The sequence below is a fragment of the Gossypium hirsutum genome, chromosome D07, assembly GCF_007990345.1.
Source record: "Gossypium hirsutum isolate 1008001.06 chromosome D07, Gossypium_hirsutum_v2.1, whole genome shotgun sequence".
Taxonomy (NCBI): Eukaryota; Viridiplantae; Streptophyta; class Magnoliopsida; order Malvales; family Malvaceae; genus Gossypium; species Gossypium hirsutum.
In genome coordinates this window covers 6,345,011-6,364,438 of record NC_053443.1, presented here as the reverse complement: position 1 = coordinate 6,364,438, position 19,428 = coordinate 6,345,011, and the positions used below count along the sequence as shown (strand labels likewise).

The 19,428-nt window shown below is 33.9% G+C and overlaps 2 protein-coding genes across 5 annotated transcripts; both read left to right on the top strand.

Annotated features, from left to right (window-relative positions):
• Window positions 1–491: 491 nt before the first annotated feature.
• LOC107941049 (cycloeucalenol cycloisomerase) lies at window positions 492–6,219 on the top strand. Its single transcript, XM_016874561.2, has 8 exons — window positions 492–695; window positions 837–973; window positions 2,503–2,586; window positions 3,718–3,759; window positions 4,170–4,280; window positions 4,372–4,563; window positions 4,856–4,953; window positions 5,692–6,219. The coding sequence occupies exons 1-8, from the start codon at window positions 689–691 to the stop codon at window positions 5,900–5,902; spliced, it is 882 nt and encodes a 293-aa protein (XP_016730050.2). The 5' UTR covers window positions 492–688; the 3' UTR covers window positions 5,903–6,219.
• Window positions 6,220–9,876: 3,657 nt separating this feature from the next.
• LOC107941974 (ribonuclease J) lies at window positions 9,877–18,071 on the top strand. Of its 4 annotated transcripts, none has more exons than XR_005915981.1 (18): window positions 9,888–10,278; window positions 10,667–10,895; window positions 11,158–11,281; window positions 12,117–12,173; window positions 12,519–12,710; window positions 12,794–12,871; window positions 13,339–13,521; window positions 13,641–13,721; window positions 14,082–14,147; window positions 14,229–14,321; window positions 14,550–14,675; window positions 15,128–15,241; window positions 15,342–15,437; window positions 15,511–15,608; window positions 15,689–16,137; window positions 16,330–16,796; window positions 17,506–17,684; window positions 17,791–18,071. XR_005915981.1 is itself a non-coding variant. In XM_041097250.1 (18 exons), exons 1-17 carry the CDS (start codon window positions 10,173–10,175, stop codon window positions 17,599–17,601), a joined length of 2,655 nt encoding a protein of 884 aa, XP_040953184.1. In that variant the 5' UTR covers window positions 9,936–10,172; the 3' UTR covers window positions 17,602–17,627; window positions 17,791–18,071. The 4 variants fall into 4 exon arrangements, 2 of the variants coding, with proteins under 2 accessions (XP_040953185.1, XP_040953184.1); XM_041097250.1 differs by having other exon boundaries at window positions 9,936–10,278; window positions 17,506–17,627; XM_041097251.1 differs by having other exon boundaries at window positions 9,877–10,278; window positions 17,506–18,071.
• Window positions 18,072–19,428: the final 1,357 nt, after the last annotated feature.

The following is a 19,428-nucleotide window of genomic DNA, read 5'->3' as shown; positions in this document are numbered from 1 at the left end:
CCACAAGTCTTGAAGATTTCAAGATATTGATAGATTCATGTACATTTCTATATTTAGTTTTGTTCATAATGATCTAACATGATTGATATTGGTTTACAGTTCTAAATTTTATATTAGAGTTTTATGGTTCTAACACTTATTAATGACTTAAATAAAAATTTCTGAAAAGTTTAGTAGCTAAAATGTAAACTTTCAAATAGTTCAGTGATTACTTTGCAACATTTTGAAATTAAGTGACCAAAATGTAACTTACTACTAATTTAATGACTTTGGGAGTAGTTTACATTAATTTCTTTTTTAAGAAAAAAAACATATTTGGATAAAAAAAACTTAATTATCACATTGAATATTGAAACTAAAATCTTGTGCAAGACAAAGAAAAACTTATGTATCAATTTGAAAAGAGCCAAGAACTAAATTAGGAAAAAGTTATCAAATTGAACATTAAAACCAAACTTATATACCAAATTGTTTATTAACCCTTTCGATTTTAGGCTTTGACTCAAAACAAAACAACGATAACGACAAGTTTTATAATAAAAAAGAGAAGGGAATCTCTTCAAATCTAGCAGCTGTTTCTTCAACCCTTTAAATCTTTGTACTTCATCACTCACACTCCATTTTCACCAAATCCAATCCCAATTCAATTTCGATTGAAACCCAGATTTTTAATACCCCATATTTATTCATGGGCGGTAAGTTTAACTCCTTTTTTTCGTTTCTCAAATTCTTAGCTTTTTAATTTTTTTACCCATGACCATCGTTAATATTTATGTGTGTTGATTATAGAGTTTAAGGTAACTAAATCCCCATTGTTCTGGAAATTGTTAAATCAGGTAATTTTCCTTCTTCTTCAAGTTTATGGCTGGCTGCTAATCCGAGTAAGAGATGGGGCGAGCTTTTCTTTCTTTGTTACACTCCATTTTGGCTCACTCTCTGTTTGGGCATCGTTGTTCCTTTCAAACTTTACGAGGTTTGTAATTATTACTCTTTGTTTGATTTGCTTTTCTTCGAGTTTATTGTTAGTCGATATTTTCTATGACAATGATGGATCATTTTATCTGAAATGTCATTTTTTATACTAATGAATCTTAGGAATTTTCATGCCAAATAACTTTGCCTTCATGTTACAGCCAAATGAATTGATTACTGTACTCGAACTCGGTCTGTATCGGATATAGTTAGCTTTTTCTAAAATTTTTCATGTATTTGGAGCATCTGGAGGTCACATCTCATGCATAAAATGGCGGATTTTGGCATTAAGTTGGGAGGCTAACTATTTTTTATTTTATTTTGAGGGTTTGAATGAGAATTTTAAAAAATCCCGGTAAGTCTAATTAAAACTTTCGAAATTTGTGGAGGTTTAATGAAAATTTATAAATGTTTTTGAAGAGTTGAATTGAAAATTTTAAAACTTTTCCACGGTTTAACGATAATTTTCAAAAATTTTGGGAGTGCCTAATTAAAATTTTCAAAAAAAAAGGTATAATTAAAATTTTCAAAAACTTGGGGGCAAGGCTCCCTAGGACTCAATGACCGTCCGCCTCCGGTTTCAGACACTTGTACCTTAACAAAAGTGAAGAGTTCAAGTAACATAGTGGCTCCTTTCAAACTTGTGCAATTATTACTCTTTCTTTGATTTGAGTTTATAGTTAGTCGATCTTTTCTATGACAATGATGGCTGGTTTTGATCCGAAATGTCATTTATTTACTAATGAATCTGAGGGATTTTTCATGCCAAATAGCTTTGCCTTCATGTTACAATCAAATGAAGTGATTATTGTACTCGAACTCGGGCTGTATCCGACACGAATATGGTTAGCTTTTTCTAAAAAAAATTTCATGTGGACATATTTTATTTCCCCGTATTCGTGTGTCTGATACGAATGACAGCAGTGGTGGATCGTGGTATTAAGTTTTATGGGGCCCTAACTAAAATTTATAAAAAAAATTGAGGGTTTTAATGAGAATTTTCTAAAATTCAGGTAGGCCTAATTAAAACTTTCAAAAGTTTTGGATGTTTGATGAAAATTTCCAAAAAAAAGTTGAAGAGTTGAATTAAGTGGTGAGTTATCAAGAATTTTAGGAGGGCATAATCAAAATTTTCAAAAAAATTAAGGGTATAATTAAAATTTTCAAAAACTTAGGGGGCAAGGCCCCTAGGCCTCAATGACCGTTCACCTCTGGTGACAGACACAAGTTCCTTAACAAAAATGAAGAAAATGAAGAGTCCAAGCAACATAGTTTAGGGAACAATTTGATTGAAAGGAGAGTATGAGTAAATGGAGAAATGCTAGTTGGTTATGGTGTAATTGCTGAAGTGGATGATTTTACTGTTGACTTACAGTGGCAGTCATGAACATTCTTCACTTTTGTTTATACTTTCTCTTTTATTGAAGTTAAAATTATCTGTGTATAAATGGCTGTTCTTGAAAGTTCTAATTGATTTTTTTTTCCTCCTTTTTTCCCCATGTTAAAAACTATAAATATGGCTGTTTACAGAACTTTACAGAATTGGAATATTTGCTCATAGGCTTGGTGTCAGCAATTCCTTCATTTTTGATACCAATGCTAGTTGTTGGGAAGGTAAGCTCTCGAGTCATGCGACCTCTCTCTCTCTCTATATATATATATATATTTGGTAAAAGTATCATGGAGGCTCCTGTACTAGGAGTTTTGCTCCTTTTACTAAAAAGTGAGCAAATTAGTCAATGTACGTTAGACCAAAAAGCAAATTGGTCATTTCTATTAAAAATTTCATCCATTTTTACTATTAAAAACTAGCATGGCTGAAAGAATAAATAGATAGTTACACGTGACGTGCCACGTGTATCTTATTCTAACCTATATGGACTAGTTTTTAAAAGTAGAAATGGATGGAATTTTTAACACAAGAACCAATTTGCTCTTTGATCTAATATACAGGGACTAATTTACCCTTTTTTTTTAGTAAAAGGGGCAAAGTCCAATCTGACTCATAGTACAAGAGCCTCCAAGATACTTTTACCTATATATATGTTTCAGTTTGACTTTTTGAAGTCTTTGTCATTGATATCTTATAAAAATAAGCTTGTCCATGATGGATGAACTTCCTTTGATGTTGTCTTAGTAAATCATAGCATAAGCAGATGAACTATCCGTGTTGTTTTTGCTTAAATATGGTCAATATGTCCAATTGTTGGCTCTATATGATGTGGTATAGTGACAAATGAATCGTGTAAGTACTAAAAATTTGCCTCGTCTTTGGAAGTCTTGTAAATTTATCCACCAAGTTCAGGTTTTTTCCTTATAGAATGTTGATCTGAAACGGAGGGAGTGAATACGACTTAGAATCGTGAAGTAGTCTGTTTCATGATGAGGTTCATTGCTTTGATAACTGGCTTGTTTTAAAAGTAAATTGCTTGCCTCTAGGCGTAAATGGATTTCAAGATCCTCATTAGCAGGGTAAGCTTGTCTTGGGTGTTTATAGGGATCTCATGGTTCCATTTCTTGCGGCTTATTTAAGGTGTTTAGCCCTCAAATATAACATGTAAGGATTGTTCTCTCATTTTCTGTGAGAGTTTATCTCTTCTGTGCACTTGTTCATTAGTGTTGAAGTATAAAAAGCTATCTTAAACTTTGTAACTCTTTAGTTGCCTGAATGCAAATTGGAGGGAGCTTCCCCCATCACCCTGTTTTCTTCTAACACACTAAAAATGTTTTTATTTCCTTTTTCAGGCTGACAGCAGCTTGCATTGGAAGGACCGTTATTGGGTTAAGGCAAGTGTTTTACTAAATAATCGTTTCAGTACATATTATATGTTTGTAAAACGAATTGTTGATGCTTGGATTATATGTTTAGCTGGATCAGATCTTTGCTAACTTTCAAGGACTACCGAGATACCACACAATTTGCTCTATATTTTGCATTTAGCCTTTGCTACCTCGTATTTCACTTCATTTACTTCTTTGAATGATCACTAGGACAGTTTGCATCATTGTTTAGAATAAGTTTATAGTTACATGATTGCATGTAGAATACTTTCGTCATGCTCGTCAAATTTCCATTTTAATTTCCATGCATATTTGTTTCACTAACTTTTAATGATCTCAAGCACGGCCTATTAGTAGAATCTCCTGTGATATGAGGTTATCTATAGCCTTAACTGTAATTGTTGTCATTGTTGCAGGCCAGTGTCTGGATTGTAATATTTAGTTACGTCGGGAATTATTTTTGGACCCATTATTTCTTCACGGTTTTAGGAGCTTCTTATACCTTCCCATCTTGGAAAATGAACGATGTAAGCTGCAGATAGTAATAGTTTATTTCGATTTCCAGTTTACCGATTTTGGTGGTGCAAGTCTACTTGATTAATCCGTTTCTCTTTGCAGGTACCACACACGACTTTCCTTCTCACTCACGTTGTCTTCCTGTTTTACCATGTTACATCAAACATGACACTTCGCAGATTAAGGCACTCTATTGCTAGCTTGCCCGAGAATATTCAGTTGGCTACTGAGGTGGCATGGATTTTGGCCCTTTCTTATTTCATAGCATATCTCGAGACTTTAGCTATTTCTAACGTACGTGGTAATGTGGTTTCTTGCTTTTGGTAAATAGAACTATATGAGCTTTTGGTAATGTGGTTTCTTCTAAGCTAACTATATGAGCATTCTGTCAATGTTACAAAGTCTAGTGCAAGTCGTATTACTGTCATCATGTTTTCTTTAAGAAACCATTCCATGCAACAAGAAAACTTTGGATTTCCATTATTTCTTGTGAATTCTGACATTCTAACGACTCTGCTATATGGATCTGCATAACGTTTGAAGTGAAACTTTGCTTATGATGATACTTTAATTTAAACGTGTGCAGTTCCCGTACTATGATTTTGTGGATCGTGCGTCTATGTATAAAGTGGGATCTTTGTTTTATGCTATATACTTCATCGTGAGCTTCCCGATGTTTCTCAGGTGAGAAACTAAGCCAGCTTTATGTTTATTTGCTTAGAAGAAAGTGTGGAACCATATTCATTGCTTATAAAACGCTTTTGTTTTAGCCTAAGTTGCCCTAACTCTTTATATTTCTTAAAATACCCTTGTCTAACACGTGGATATAGAGATATGGCCTCCAAAAATGTCCCAAATACATGGAAAAACTTGGAAAATCTGACTATACCCGTATTTGACTATCACACTTGAGTCCAAGTAACATAAGTTTTAACAGTTCCTTTGAGAAATACGGATTGGAATAAAGTACGTCTGCATAGCGGTAAAGGCTTGTTTGCAACCAATATTAGACGGGTAAACTGCAATAGAGGTCACCCAACTTTGTTTTTTTTTTCTTTTTTGGTCACCCAAATATGAAAAGTTACAAAATAGTCACCTAACTATTCAATTTTGTCTTTTTTAGTTAGCAGTTGGCTAATGTAAAAATGGAAACTCCCACAAATCCAAGATAGTTAGGTGACGAAAACAGACAAAATTGAATAGTTGAGTGACCATTTTGTAACTTTTCATAGTTTAGGTGACCAAAAAAGAAAAAAAACCATAGTTGGGTGACTAGTTTATCCTAGAAGTAATAATGTACCTTTAGGCCGTGCTATAACTTTTCTGCTTATTTATGTGTCTGCTAGAAAGTTGTTGTCTTTTATATACATATGGTGTAGTATTTGTTTCATTTGGGTAATATATTCTAACCTCATTTCACAGGATTGACGAGAAACCCGGTGATCTATGGGACTTACCTCGGGTGGCGGTTGATTCTCTAGGCGCTGCAATGTTAGTCACAATAATACTTGATTTGTGGCGCATCTTCCTTGGACCTATCGTTCCACTAGCCGATGCAAAACAGTGCATTCATCCGGGTCTGCCATGGTTTGCAGGAAGTGCAAATGTAGCTTCACAAAACCAATGTGCGTAATAAGATAACTCAGAATAACTCCTCATCCGAGTCGGGGACAGTGCTCCGGTCCTGGATTTCGTGATTAATGTTGTAATTGTAGCTCAACCTTGTAACCCAAGTTATCGTTGTGGTTTTCCCTGGTGCTCAACAAAAAGTTTCCGGTGACTGGTTGATGCATATTTGGTCATCGCTCGGTTTGGGATTAGTTTATGGAGCTATCGTGATTTTGTGTTGCTGTTCCAATAGCTCTTTTAGTCTTTTTAGTTCTTTGAAAACAATGTTAGTTCGTTGTAATGGAAGTTCTGCAAACTTATAAAAGATTTGTTCATCCAAAATCCGACATGGGTTATTAAGATTTTTATTTTTGAAATTAAAGAAAATAAGGGACAAATCTCAAAATTATGTATGAATTTTGATTTAACGTGTAATTTAGTACATGAATTTTAATTTGGTACAATTATATACATAAAATTTTGATTGTGGTTCAAATTTAATCATACACATCCGAATAAATAAATACATCAATTTATTTTTATAATTTGATAATTATAATTATTTATTTATGCAATATTTAAATATAAAATGATGTTATATTAATAATTGTGCTAATAATATGTGAGAATTGGACCAAATCAAAATTTCATATATAAAATTATACAAAAATCAAAGTTTATGTATAGGGTTGCACATTAAACCAAAGTTCAAGTATGCTTTTGAGATTTATCTAAAAATAATAATTAATTATCAGATAATTTTATTGAAATATTGTTTCTTTTAATTTTTTTTAAAGAATAATTACCATTCAACATTATTTATCGACATGTGTTTTCCTTTTCTTTTTTAGCTTTACTTCTCCCACTTGATTCAAACAAAGTTGAGATTGAGTGACATGCCAAAGTTTACATGCTCCACATGATTGAATGAACAACAACGATTTCCCCGAAATATATAGCTTAAGGTCAGTGTTTCTAGTATTCCTCTACAATGTGCTTTGCAAAACGACTTGCAAACTCGGGATGGTTGTAATTGTCGTGGTTAGCACACATCCCTTCTAAATCATTCACTTTCCATTTTTACAATAAGGTACAAATTTAATGATAAATTATATCATCAAATACATTACTTTACAAATATTTTATAATAATATTTACATTTAATCCTTGAATAGATTAATTAATAATGTTTTGGACATATCAATTATGAAAACAGCCTTACTTCGACTTGATCTCAAATCAATCAACATACATTTGTGGGAGCAAGTTGCTAATATATTTATATTTAATTAATATAACTATTATCATTAAAATAAATGTATATGTATTTATGTCGATTGAGTCGTAACTTAACTGATATGAGTATTGTTGTCAATGCAAGGGATGTGGGATCGAGTGCGCTGAAAAGTATTATCGTTTTATTTATGAGTTGGAGAGAGACAATAGATAATTCAGTGGACTCAATAAACTTCGAAGTACTTCATGAGATTAGTAACAACTGCTATTGGCCAATTTTTCATCAAGAGTGGATTAAACATTGAGATAAGACAACTTCCTAAGTTTAGGAACAAAAGAAGGTCGAGGCAAAAAAAAATTATATCATTATTTCATTAAATATTTAAAAATTTTAACACAAAACATTCATGAAAAAAAACCCAACAATATAAAAATTAAAAAAAAAAACTCAATTACTAAATGTATTTGCAATTAAAGTTAAGTAAATTGTAAAGCTGAGAAAATAGTTTGGAATTCAGACTTTTAAGTATTAAAATTCAAAACTAAAATTTTCATTTTTCTTAATTCATGTCTTTCTCTGTTCGTACCACTTGCATCAATCCGAAGCTTTTCTTCTATTTCTCTTTTATAGTTCAAATATTTTTTGTCGTTGTTAAACTCTTACTTTTTGAATGTACTCCTCGAACCCTTAACCTAAGGATCTACTCCTTGTGGCCAACCTTTCAGTACAACTCTTTGAGAAAACCCTTTAAGAAAACTCATTGACTCTAAGTTGCACAATAGCCCACCTAACTGTCATTTATGACACCAATTGTCATGTTCGATTCAAAATGATTGATAACATGTCCAATCACCTCCCTAATCACTTTACTTAAGTCTATCATGGTAAACTGATTGACTTATCCACCCATAGTCACCTATAGCATGATGACACGTGACATCTCAGTATACTAACTTAATATATATATACCACTGTTCCTACATAGTCAAGGATTCCTCTGTCTCTGTCTCTCTCTCTAGCAACTTTTCGCTAGGTGAACTGCCAACCTCTATCGTAGGTTTCGTCTTGTTTAATTACATTATTAACAGTTATGAAATAATTTTGAATGTCATGAATCTGCGACAAAAAATTTAAATTTTCTTCTTCGATCTTTGTTACTAACTATTAGATCAACTTGGATTTAAGGTATGTTCTTCTACTAGTCCACGGGTACTGATTCACCATACTGATTATCAAATCGTTAGTTAAGCTTGCTAGTCGAACTTCAAAAGAAAACTTTCGAATAACCCAGTGACAATTTTATAACTTTTTGAAGTTTACTTAAGCTTGCTAGTCGAACTTCAAAAGAAAACTTTCGAATAACCCAGTGACAATTTTATAACTTTTTGAAGTTTAGTAATCAAAACATAAACTTAGTAATAACTTAGTGATATCATTTAAAAAAAAGGGTAAACTGCACCCATGGTGACTCTAAAATAAGGTTTGTTCTATTGTGGTCCGTTTAATTTTTTTCCTCAATTTAGTCGCTCTAATTAAGATAATTGTTCGAGTTAGTCATTGTTATTAAAAATTTCGTTAATACACTAATGGGTTGATAACATGACACATTAGCCCATTAAATGATTGACACGTGACAATTGTTTTTATTTTTGACTAAAGTTAGGGACTTATTTATAATCTATTGCCACTTCTTTTTCTTTTGTTTTTTTTTCCCAAAAGAAACTAGTGTTTGGATAGTATCGGTCCTGATACAAACTATTGAGTGATCTCTTTCAAGTATGAACAATCAAATTAGAATTAGCAAGTAATTAACAGCATCCAATGAATCTGGTTAAATATTACAAGCCTGAATTGATTGATCCCAAGCAACTTACAAGGAATTTACTCTACCAACATCATTTCTTCAAATCCAAGAAACATAAAGAATCAGGTTTGGCTACAAAGCAATTAATTGTATTTATAACAAGGGTAAAGATTTATAAGTTGATAGCAATACCTGTAGATAAATGTCTATGGCTTGAGAAAGCCCATCATGGGATTCTCTTGCAGAATCTGGCAGCAGGAGGACTAATGCTGCAAAGGAATCAGCTGAGACTTCCACAAGGTACGAGTTATGTAGGCTAGCAACTTTTCGAAATCCAACCGGGGATGAGCAACAACTCTGTTCATTCTGAAATGCATTTACCTGCCTCAGAACCAGGTTCACATCTTACATGTAACGTTTCTTTCGTGGTGGGGGGCTTGATCCAGTTGTGAACCAATAAGATTTTCCAAGATGGATTTGCAATGCGTGCTAATCTTTTCCAAACTCGAAGCCACTCGAAGCATATCGAATAAGTGGTAGCAAGAAAGGGAGTTCCTATCAAGCAATGATCATGACCTTCATGATTCTGCACTTCTCAGTTTGGGTGGCAGTAACAAATCTTGATCTTTGATAACAGGAGGAACTTAGTTATTGTAACATGATCAAAATGTTGGCATATCATCAATTTGATTACCTTATCAATCAAATCAATATTCAAAAACAGAAGAAAAAGATTTTTTTTTTCCTTAGCTTCCTTTTGAAATAAAAAATTCATATGGAAAAAAAAAAGAAAAAAAAGAAAAAGAAGCAGGTGCAGACGACAGACAGAGAGAAGGAAAGGAAAAAAAAAGTACTAATTATAAAGAAGGGCCTAACTTTAGTCAAAAGTAAAAAATTACCACGTCACAATCTCTTAATTGGCTAATCTGACCAAAATAGAATAAATCTTATTTTAGAGTGACCATGGGTGTAGTTTAACCAATAAAAAAAGATAAGCAGAGAGATATTTGATAGTATCTTTCTTATCCCTTACAAAAATCTACTGAGTTTCACTCACTCAAACTCAGTTCACTCAAATATCCAGCTTCTCAATCATCTCTCCCCTTAAACCCTTTCTTCATAAAAATGCAAAAATCTTTAGGGTTTTAGTTCTCCATTGTTTTCGTAACCTAAGATACACCAGATTCGATTTGGGTTTTAGGGAGGTTTATCACTTACTTTCACGCCACTCAACCCCACCCCCCCCAAACGAAAATGGCTGCTTCCACTGCTCTCTCACTTTGTCCGTACATACTCTCTCGCCGGCCAACCCCAAGAAAGCGTCTCTTTTCTTGCTCCGTCGGCTCCACTACTCCTATAGGTACCCTTTTCTGTTTTTGTATTTACTTGGCCTCTATGCATTACATCTATATAGTCTTTTATATTGTTTTAGAATTCTGTTTGATTGCCGAGAAAGTGAAGTATGAACGAGATTATGAAGCTTTTCTGTTTTTTGTTTGTTTTAAGCTGAAGGGGGGTTGTTTAGACTGGTTTTTGCTGATGTTTTAAATTATGAAATAAGGAGAAATGGAGGGATTTGAAGTTGATTGGATGATTCTTTGTATAGGTATAGAAACGAAGGATAGAGAAATAACTACGGGCTCTTCCATTGGATAAGTAGTTTATTGAGATTGTTACCTTGTCCCATGCTTTTAATGCTATCACCAAGTGATATAATGATGGTTGTTTAACTGGTTTTGTTGTGTTAGGTACACGAAGAACTAACGTACCGCGTAGAAGTTCAGGAAGATTGGATGGGGCTAGAAAAAGTATGGAAGACTCTGTCCAACGCAAGATGGAGCAGTTCTATGAAGGGACTGCTGGACCACCTCTTCGGGTTCTTCCAATTGGTGGTTTGGGTGAAATTGGAATGAATTGCATGCTTGTTGGTAATTATGATCGCTATATTCTAATTGATGCTGGTGTGATGTTTCCAGAGTAAGTCTTGAAGATTTTGGCCTAATTAGTATTACATTAAATTTATGCTTATACTAGAGAAAATTAGTTCCTGTATTCTAAGTTCTTTTGATTCTTGAAAAATTTTCCAAATATCAGAGGACAGTCTAATTTTGACCAAGGGGGTTGATCTTTCAGTTGTGCAAATATATATCAAATGTGCTGGTTCAGATATGGCTACTTTTAGTTTCTGTTCTTCTCTTTGAGTATATTAACACTGCAATGTATTTTATTTTCATTTAAGCTATGATGAGCTTGGAGTCCAAAAGATTATACCTGATACAACATTTATTAAGAAATGGAGCCACAAAATTGAAGCAGTAGTGATAACACATGGCCATGAAGATCACATTGGTGCGTTGCCTTGGGTAAATACTCTTCTGTCAAGCTTGTTACGCCTTTTGTGCTTTCCTTTTCAGCACCTGTTAAATAGTTGCTAATACGGTACCTAGACTCCTTATGCCTTTTCTTTATAGTGAAGTAGGATGCATGATATGCTGGAGAAACCTATATTTTTGCCTCAAGCTGCCTATGCTCTAGGGATGCTATGTTTAGTTGGTGGAGCTTGGTTTGTTGATGCAGGAGTTGCTTCTAGAACTACACCATTTGCTACTTTATAGAGTTGCCAAGGAAGCTTAGTATTTGTGCACAGCATAATAGTGATCTTTGTTGATGCAGGAGTTGCTTCTAGAACTACACCATTTGCTACTTTATAGTGTTGCCAAGGAAGCTTAGTATTTGTGCAGAGCATAATAGTGATCTTTGTGGCTGAGTGTATCTCTTATTGCCTTCATCTTAGTTCTTACCACGAGAATCATTATTTCTCTGTAAGAATTTGGTGTGTTTGTGTTGATTGTTTTATAGCTGATAATGCTTTGGGTGGGTGGTGAAAGAAAGGATGAAATGACTGGACCATATCTTTTCTTATTTTAGTTTCATCATTTCTTGCTACCATGAACTTGTCTTGGCTATTTCCTATGAAATAGTAATTGTGGGTGAATCTAGAACAAAAGAAGCTGTTGCTCAAGAAATGATACTGGTTGATCACATTCCTATTCTGGAATTTCTTTGCCACTGAGCAAGTGTAAATTGTTCTCAGAATTTTATTATTACAGTTGATGATACTACAGTATAGATGGTGTTCATGTTGCATTTTCTTTTTCGTTAACATTATTTTATTAGTTTCCTTGTCTATGTGAGCAGGTTATCCCAGCATTGGATCCTCACACTCCAATATATGCTTCATCCTTTACCATGGAGGTAGTTTCTATGGTCAGAAAAAATATGTAGAATACAAATGCACTAGGCTTATGATATGTGCCACATGCTACTCTTTGAAAACTTACTATAATAATGAAGACTGTTACAGATTATGAAAATTACTCCTTAGAAGTCTTATGCCTTTCAATAATTATGAACATTTGTCTTGGTAGCTCTTGGAAGTTGTTTTCCTTGTCATAATAAGAATCGTCCTACTATTTTTGAGGTGTTTTTGACCTCTTTACTGTCCATATTATTGACTGTGAAAACATGACAATTTTCTATTTCATCTTATCATCTCTTGCTGAAAATGGACTAGTGACACACTTGCATTCTTGTCAACAGCTGATCAAAAAGCGTCTGAAGGAGAATGGGATTTTTGTCCCATCTAGGCTTAAGGTATTTAAAATGAGAAAGAGATTTACGGCCGGGCCATTTGAAATAGAGCCTCTCAGGGTGACACATTCTATTCCCGACTGTTGTGGATTAGTTCTTCGCTGTGCTGATGGTACAATTCTTCACACTGGGGACTGGAAGGTGGTTCTTTTTTTCCTCTGTACATGTTCTTTCCTTGTTACTGTAACCTTCAGTAACTCTAGCTGTTATAACTTATATGACAGATTGATGAATCACCATTGGATGGGAATATTTTCGACCGGCAGTTTCTAGAGGATCTGTCAAAGGAAGGAGTAACACTGGTAACATTCCTGAATATATTGTTTATTCTGTGAATGATTTCATGGAGCAGATTGCAAGGGTTACTATTTGGGAATGGAAGTGAGGGTGTTTGAAATGTTCACAAGGGACATAGAAGTGAACTATAATTATTTCAATTATCTGATTCATGATTGAGGCATGTCTGCTCAAACTTTTATGATCAGCCGAGATGATTGTCCTGAAATTGTAGGATAGCACTCGATTTTTGGCACTTTTTTTCAATAATGGAAGCTAACACTTGACACCTTATCTTTCTTATGTATTCTTTGGCTTCCTAGGCTTTTTTACTCATCTCTTTTGTATAAATTAATCCATAACATAAATAAGAGATTGTCAAGATTTGTCTTGTTCCTTGTATTCTGCAATTCTTATGTTCTGAATTGAGCTTGTAATTCTTTTGGAACTGTTGCGATGAATGTCTAATTCAGTTAATGCATGTCATTTACAGATGATGAGTGACTCTACTAATGTATTGTCACCCGGAAGGACAACTAGTGAGCGTGTAGTAGCAGATGCATTGTTGAGGCATATATCAAATGCTAAAGGAAGGATTATTACTACCCAGTTTGCATCAAACATACACCGACTTGGAAGTGTAAAAGTTGCTGCAGATTTAACTGGTAGAAAGCTGGTATGTATCGTTTGACTGCACTGGTATCTTGTGAACCTAGTTGTCTGAATGACATGGATGTCAACTTGGACAACAGATTATAAATTTTGACAGCTTAGACATGTTGGTCCTTCAACTAGGTATTTGTTGGCATGTCATTAAGGACTTATCTAGATGCAGCTTGGAAGGATGGAAAAGCACCAATTGATCCATCAACTCTGGTATTCACTTGTTTGAAACTTCTCTTGTTTCTTTTCCATGTGGTTGTCTCTTTGTGGTAGAGCTAATGGTTTACTCTTCTTTTAAGTTTTAAGTTTTAAGTTTTAAGTTTGACCATTTCTTGGTAGAGTGTAACCTTTTTGCTAGTTCATGCACTTTGGGACCATACCTTGAAACAGAAACTATGCCATAATACATCTTTTTTGTCTATTCAGCCATGTTTGTGCTATTTCTTCTTTTACCCTGATTGAATTGGATTTCTGCCTACATTTTGTTTTCATTTGTTATTCTCCCTATAAGCTAGCTTGAAAAACTATTTTTATCTTGAATAATTTCTTCTCTGTTCTTTCCATATGATTTAGGTGAAAGCAGAAGATATTGATGCCTATGCTCCGAAGGATTTAATAATTGTCACAACTGGATCCCAAGTGAGTTGATTTCTATAACACCAAAGACAATTCTTTCAGCTGACCATTAAGCTGACTTGTGACTGCTCTTTACTATGTCAGGCAGAGCCACGGGCAGCCTTGAATCTTGCATCCTATGGAAGTAGTCATTCTTTCAAACTGAACAAGGAAGATGTGATTCTCTATTCAGCTAAGGTAATGATAGTGTATGATATGTATTTTGTGTCTAACCGTGAATGTTTGCTAATTGAAAATGAAAAGCAGCAAACAATCTTTATTATTCTCTATTGGTCAACCATGACCTGCCCATCTTGTATTAGGGGATAGGTTTGCTATTTGATTATCATTTATGGTAGAGAGTGTTTTATCTTTACCCAAAAGTTATTGAACTGTTAAGATGTCGATTTTGTACTTAAATATCAGGTAATCCCTGGTAATGAATCCCGGGTAATGAAGATGCTAAACCGTATATCAGAGATTGGATCAACTATAGTGATGGGTAGGAATGAGGGGCTACACACTTCTGGTCATGGCTATCGTGGAGAGCTGGTAAGAACCTTAGCATTGTTTATTTCATTCTAAAAATTTCTTGGTTGCTATCTTGTTTCTTGTGAATAAGAACACAAAAGGATAAGGAAACAACGCAACTGTTAAAATTCAGGATAGCATATTATGCATTGTTGAGACCTTCATGGTGCTTACATTTATGGGGCCTCTTGTGGAATGTAACATGAACTTATATTTGTTGGGGAAGGGGGGGGGTAGGAGCTTGTTTGTAAAAATTAAATTATTTTCTAACTTCAGTAAGAGCAATAAAGGGGGTCCATTAAGAATTTTTTTCTGATTTAAAAAATGAAAAACCAGGACATGATTGGATGACCTATGGATGTGATTTGAGTTGACATAATCAGATAAGCAGATTTTGATTGTGATATTCTTTTTCTCCATTTGTTCTGACTTGTATGTAATTACTCTATTTCAATGGGGATTTTATTTTGAAGGAGGAAGTACTTAAAATTGTGAAGCCGCAGCATTTTTTACCCATACATGGAGAGCTCGTGTTCTTGAAAGAGCATGAGCTACTTGGGAAATCAACCGGCGTTCGACACACCACTGTAAGTCACTATTTATTTTTATACTATTATCTAGTTAAGGATTATTATAATTCAAATGTTTTTTGGTGAAAATTGTAATAAATCCTTATTGTTTTATCAGGTTATAAAGAATGGAGAGATGCTTGGGGTTTCTCATTTGAGGAATAGAAAAGTTCTGTCTAATGGCTTTAGTTCCCTTGGGAAGGAGAATTTACAGGTTGGCTTTAGTTCTGTCTAATGGCTTTAGTTCCCTTGGGAAGGATATTCATGAATTTAATCTTAAATTGCAGTTAATGTACAGTGATGGTGATAAGGCATTTGGCACATCAACTGAACTTTGTATTGATGAGAGACTAAGAATTGCATCTGATGGCATTATAGTGGTCAGGTAGGTAAATTTTTTATGCTGAAATGAGGTTGATATGTTTTGTATTTGTCTCATGTGTGTTAATATTATCCCTTGTGCAGCATGGAAATTTTACGCCCCCAAAAGATTGATGGCATAATTGAGAATAGCTTAAAAGGGAAGATAAGAATCACTACACGCTGCTTATGGCTAGACAAGGGCAAGCTTTTAGATGCACTCCATAAAGCTGCTCATGCTGCACTGTCGAGCTGTCCTGTGAATTGCCCCCTAGCTCACATGGAAAGAACTGTTTCTGAGGTATTGAGGAAGATGGTAAGGAAGTACAGTGGTAAGAGGCCTGAAGTCATTGCGATTGCATTGGAGAACCCTGCAGGAGTTCTCTCTGATGAGCTAAATGAAAAGCTATCTGGCAACTCCAATGTTGGTTTTGGGATACCGGCAGTGAGAAAAGTAATGGATGGACATCCAAAAAGGAGAGAACCAAACAAGATAAAAGCAGAAAATGACAGTAATCTGCATATAGAGAATACTTCAGAACAAAATTTGATAGGTTGGTCCATGTCCTCGTGTTTGATTCCCTTTAAATTGTCTCTGTTTCATGCAAGTGTCTATTGCATGATATCTGTGCATAGGTACCATATATGTGTGTATATATTTGGTAATCCGTTGATGTTTATTTTGCTATTAAAGCACCACTGTAATTGATGTGGTCTGTTCTCTTCTTAACGATTTCTTCATGCAGTTGGCAATGATGTTGAAACGTTCTTACCCGAGGAAGTGACCACTAGTTCAAGTCCTGACCATGCAGAAAGGCATACACGCAGTACTGAGGATTCTGATGAATTCTGGAAACCATTCATCAAATCATCTTCACCTATTGACAATTTGGAAAATGATAACAATGGGTTTATCCCAATAGAGGAACATAAGTCAGAACTTAAGAGTGATGATGCCGCAAGCAGTGGAGATGTCTCAGAACTGCTCAGCTCTCAACTGAAGTCGTCAAAGCCTGCCAAACGGAACAAATGGACATCTGAAGAGGTCAAGAAGCTAATTAAAATGCGGGGGGAATTACATAGCCGATTTCAGGTTGTGAAAGGGAGAATGGCCCTTTGGGAAGAAATATCTGCTAGCCTGTTGGCTGATGGAATTAGTCGAAGCCCTGTGCAGTGTAAATCCAGATGGGCATCTCTGGTTCAGAAATATGAGGTATGTTCTTTCTCTTCAGTGTATTTCACCAAACTACAGGTTATATATATCACTATATTTATTCCGGGATAGAATGCTTAAGGATCTGAAATATTTCATCTGGCTTTAGGTTCATAACATTCACTTTGACCCCTCTAGCTTCACCGCCACACTTAAGAACTTAAACTATTTAAGCCAAGAATGGCAGAATGAGTAAATGATTACATCAAAATGAAATTCGAGATCCGGGTGCTTGGTAGCAATGCTTTAAGTGGATTAAACAATAAGAATTACATCTTGTTACCTACTTAGCTTATACCCTTCATTACTAGTACTAGTTTTAGGGTCTTGTCCTTGACCAAGAATGTTCGTTATGGGGGTGAGAACTGTTCGGTCTGGTTTATCGTTTTTCCCATTTTTTTTTGCTCGGCCCTAGTTCTAGATTAGGGCAATAACTTTCAATTTGTTTCCCTCTTTACCAAGATTTTTAGAACTGGACTGGTGGTTGAACTGGTCATACCACCGGTTCCTGGTTTGACTGGTTTGCCCAGTTTGGTTGAATAGATTATTAAAAAGATCATAAAAATATTAAAAAATAGATAAAATCGGTTCAATCGTTTTTAGCCTGGTTCAACTGGTTCCCAGTCATACTAGCCTGTCTGGTCTGGTTCTGAAAGCAGTGCTCTTTATTAATGTTGCTTATTGACAACTATTGGCATATATTTAACAGGAAATCAGGAGTGAGAAGAAAAGCCATAAAGATTGGCCCTATTTTGAGGAAATGAATAAAATTTTATCTGATGATTTTGAGGCAGCAGCTACATAATGATTAAATCATTGGATTTGGAGGAGGTAAACATGGAATTTTACAAATACAGCTTAGGCAAATGACAAGGTTCATATTTCATGGTGGGGTTTGTTATTGTTCTGCCATTTATTTTTATCATTTGCATTGCAATTCAATGGTGAAAGTGGGAATGATGGAAAATTAAGATATGGGGTTTTGATTTTGCAGCCATAGCATGTTCATGTGTTCATGATGGATATGGCAAAATGGGACAAATCAAAGATATCATAGGGGCCACCAATGGCGAAATGATTTTGTAGCATTAGAAACTTATGTAAATTACAAGTTATATGGGCCACTTGGGGTTAATTTTTTTGGAATTTACAGCAATGGGGTTGTTTTCTTTTATGTATTTCTTATGCCCCCATCATACATTTGAAGAAATTAATTTTTGTACCTTATGATGATTCTAATTGAATTTGAGTAAAATGACATATCTTTTCCCTTTTTCTTTCGGCTGTCTATGTGTTTTGTATGCGTGTTCCAACTTGGAACTAATGTATGTATAATTAGACATAATTAAATAAAAAATCAATTTCATTTTCAAATTGGTGTATTGGTTTACTTCTGCCTAATGGATCTGATTGGAATGAGAGAAAAAAGGAGGCTACTCGGTTTTTAAAAAATAATTAAAAGTAAAAATAATTCATTCCTTTTCTTATTGGACTTCCTTTCCCTCCATCTTCCTTGGAAGGATTTTATATTAAATCTTTAGTTTTAGAGAATAAAAAATAACAAATAATGATGTGAACAGTGATACGAATATAAAATGTAAATCTATTACGTCAAAACTTATTAAATAAGATTATATAAATACGTAAAATTCATTAACTTGAGTGTGATAGTAAATAGGTTAAGCCATCAGAATTGAAATATAAATTTGTGAGAATTATTATCATTATATTAGCTAATAATTTTACATTTTTTTGAAAAGATTAAATAATAATTTTATCATATATTTTATAATTTTTAAAGAGACTATATCTTTTCATTTTTTAGGGGTCAAGACTTTTGCTAAATTTTTAGAGTCACCTCACGTTATATTTTTGGGGAGACAACACATGTTTGAAACTTAAAAGTAAATTAATATAAAAATAATAATCATCTTCATAAACCATAAAATAAATTAAAGAAACCTCCAAAAATAAAAATAATAATAATGAGAAAAATGCTAACTATAATTAAAAGGGTTTTTTTTTTTTTGGGGGGTGGGATGTCATTTATTAGTTTATTTGGGATGGTCTCTAGCTATAAAATTGGGAACCATTCATTATCGTCAATATATATTTATATAATTAAATAAAGCCGCCATTAAAATTAAAGGATAAAGGTTTGCCAATTAAGTGATTAATTATATAGTTCACATGATGAAACTTCCTTCAACCAACCAAAATACATGCTACTTCTCTTATCTGAAAACGATCTTCTTTTTTTATTCCCACATATCTAGAAGTTCAATTAAAAATTAGGTCTTATTGATATTTTTAATTTCATATATAAAAAAGTTTTTTAAAAAATGTGAGAGGACGTGGGAATTTAAATATTTAACCATATTTTGTTACTTATTGAAGAGTAGGGTGAAGTCGAAATTAAATTATAATTTTTACGATAGTAAAAATATAATTCCGTCATTTTAATAGTCCATATCTTTATAATTTTTAAAAGATTAAATCATTTTTAGGGGGAGACAAAGTGCAATTTTATCTTTATTAATTTAAAATGTTAAAAATTTCATAGGACCTAAATGAAAAACTTTTCATTTTAGGGCCCCTAGCTACGTGGAAAGATAAGTAATGTTGAAAAATT

Bases quoted from the DNA above. Each gene is read 5' to 3' on its own strand.
- LOC107941974 (XM_041097251.1), top strand. From the start codon at position 10,173: ATGGCTGCTTCCACTGCTCTCTCACTTTGTCCGTACATACTCTCTCGC. The intron at 12,174-12,518 runs GTAGTTTCTATG...TCTTGTCAACAG, and splicing joins CTTCATCCTTTACCATGGAG to CTGATCAAAAAGCGTCTGAA. The intron at 12,711-12,793 runs GTGGTTCTTTTT...CTTATATGACAG, and splicing joins TTCACACTGGGGACTGGAAG to ATTGATGAATCACCATTGGA.
- LOC107941049 (XM_016874561.2), top strand. The intron at 3,760-4,169 runs GCAAGTGTTTTA...TCATTGTTGCAG, and splicing joins AGGACCGTTATTGGGTTAAG to GCCAGTGTCTGGATTGTAAT. The intron at 4,954-5,691 runs GTGAGAAACTAA...CTCATTTCACAG, and splicing joins AGCTTCCCGATGTTTCTCAG to GATTGACGAGAAACCCGGTG.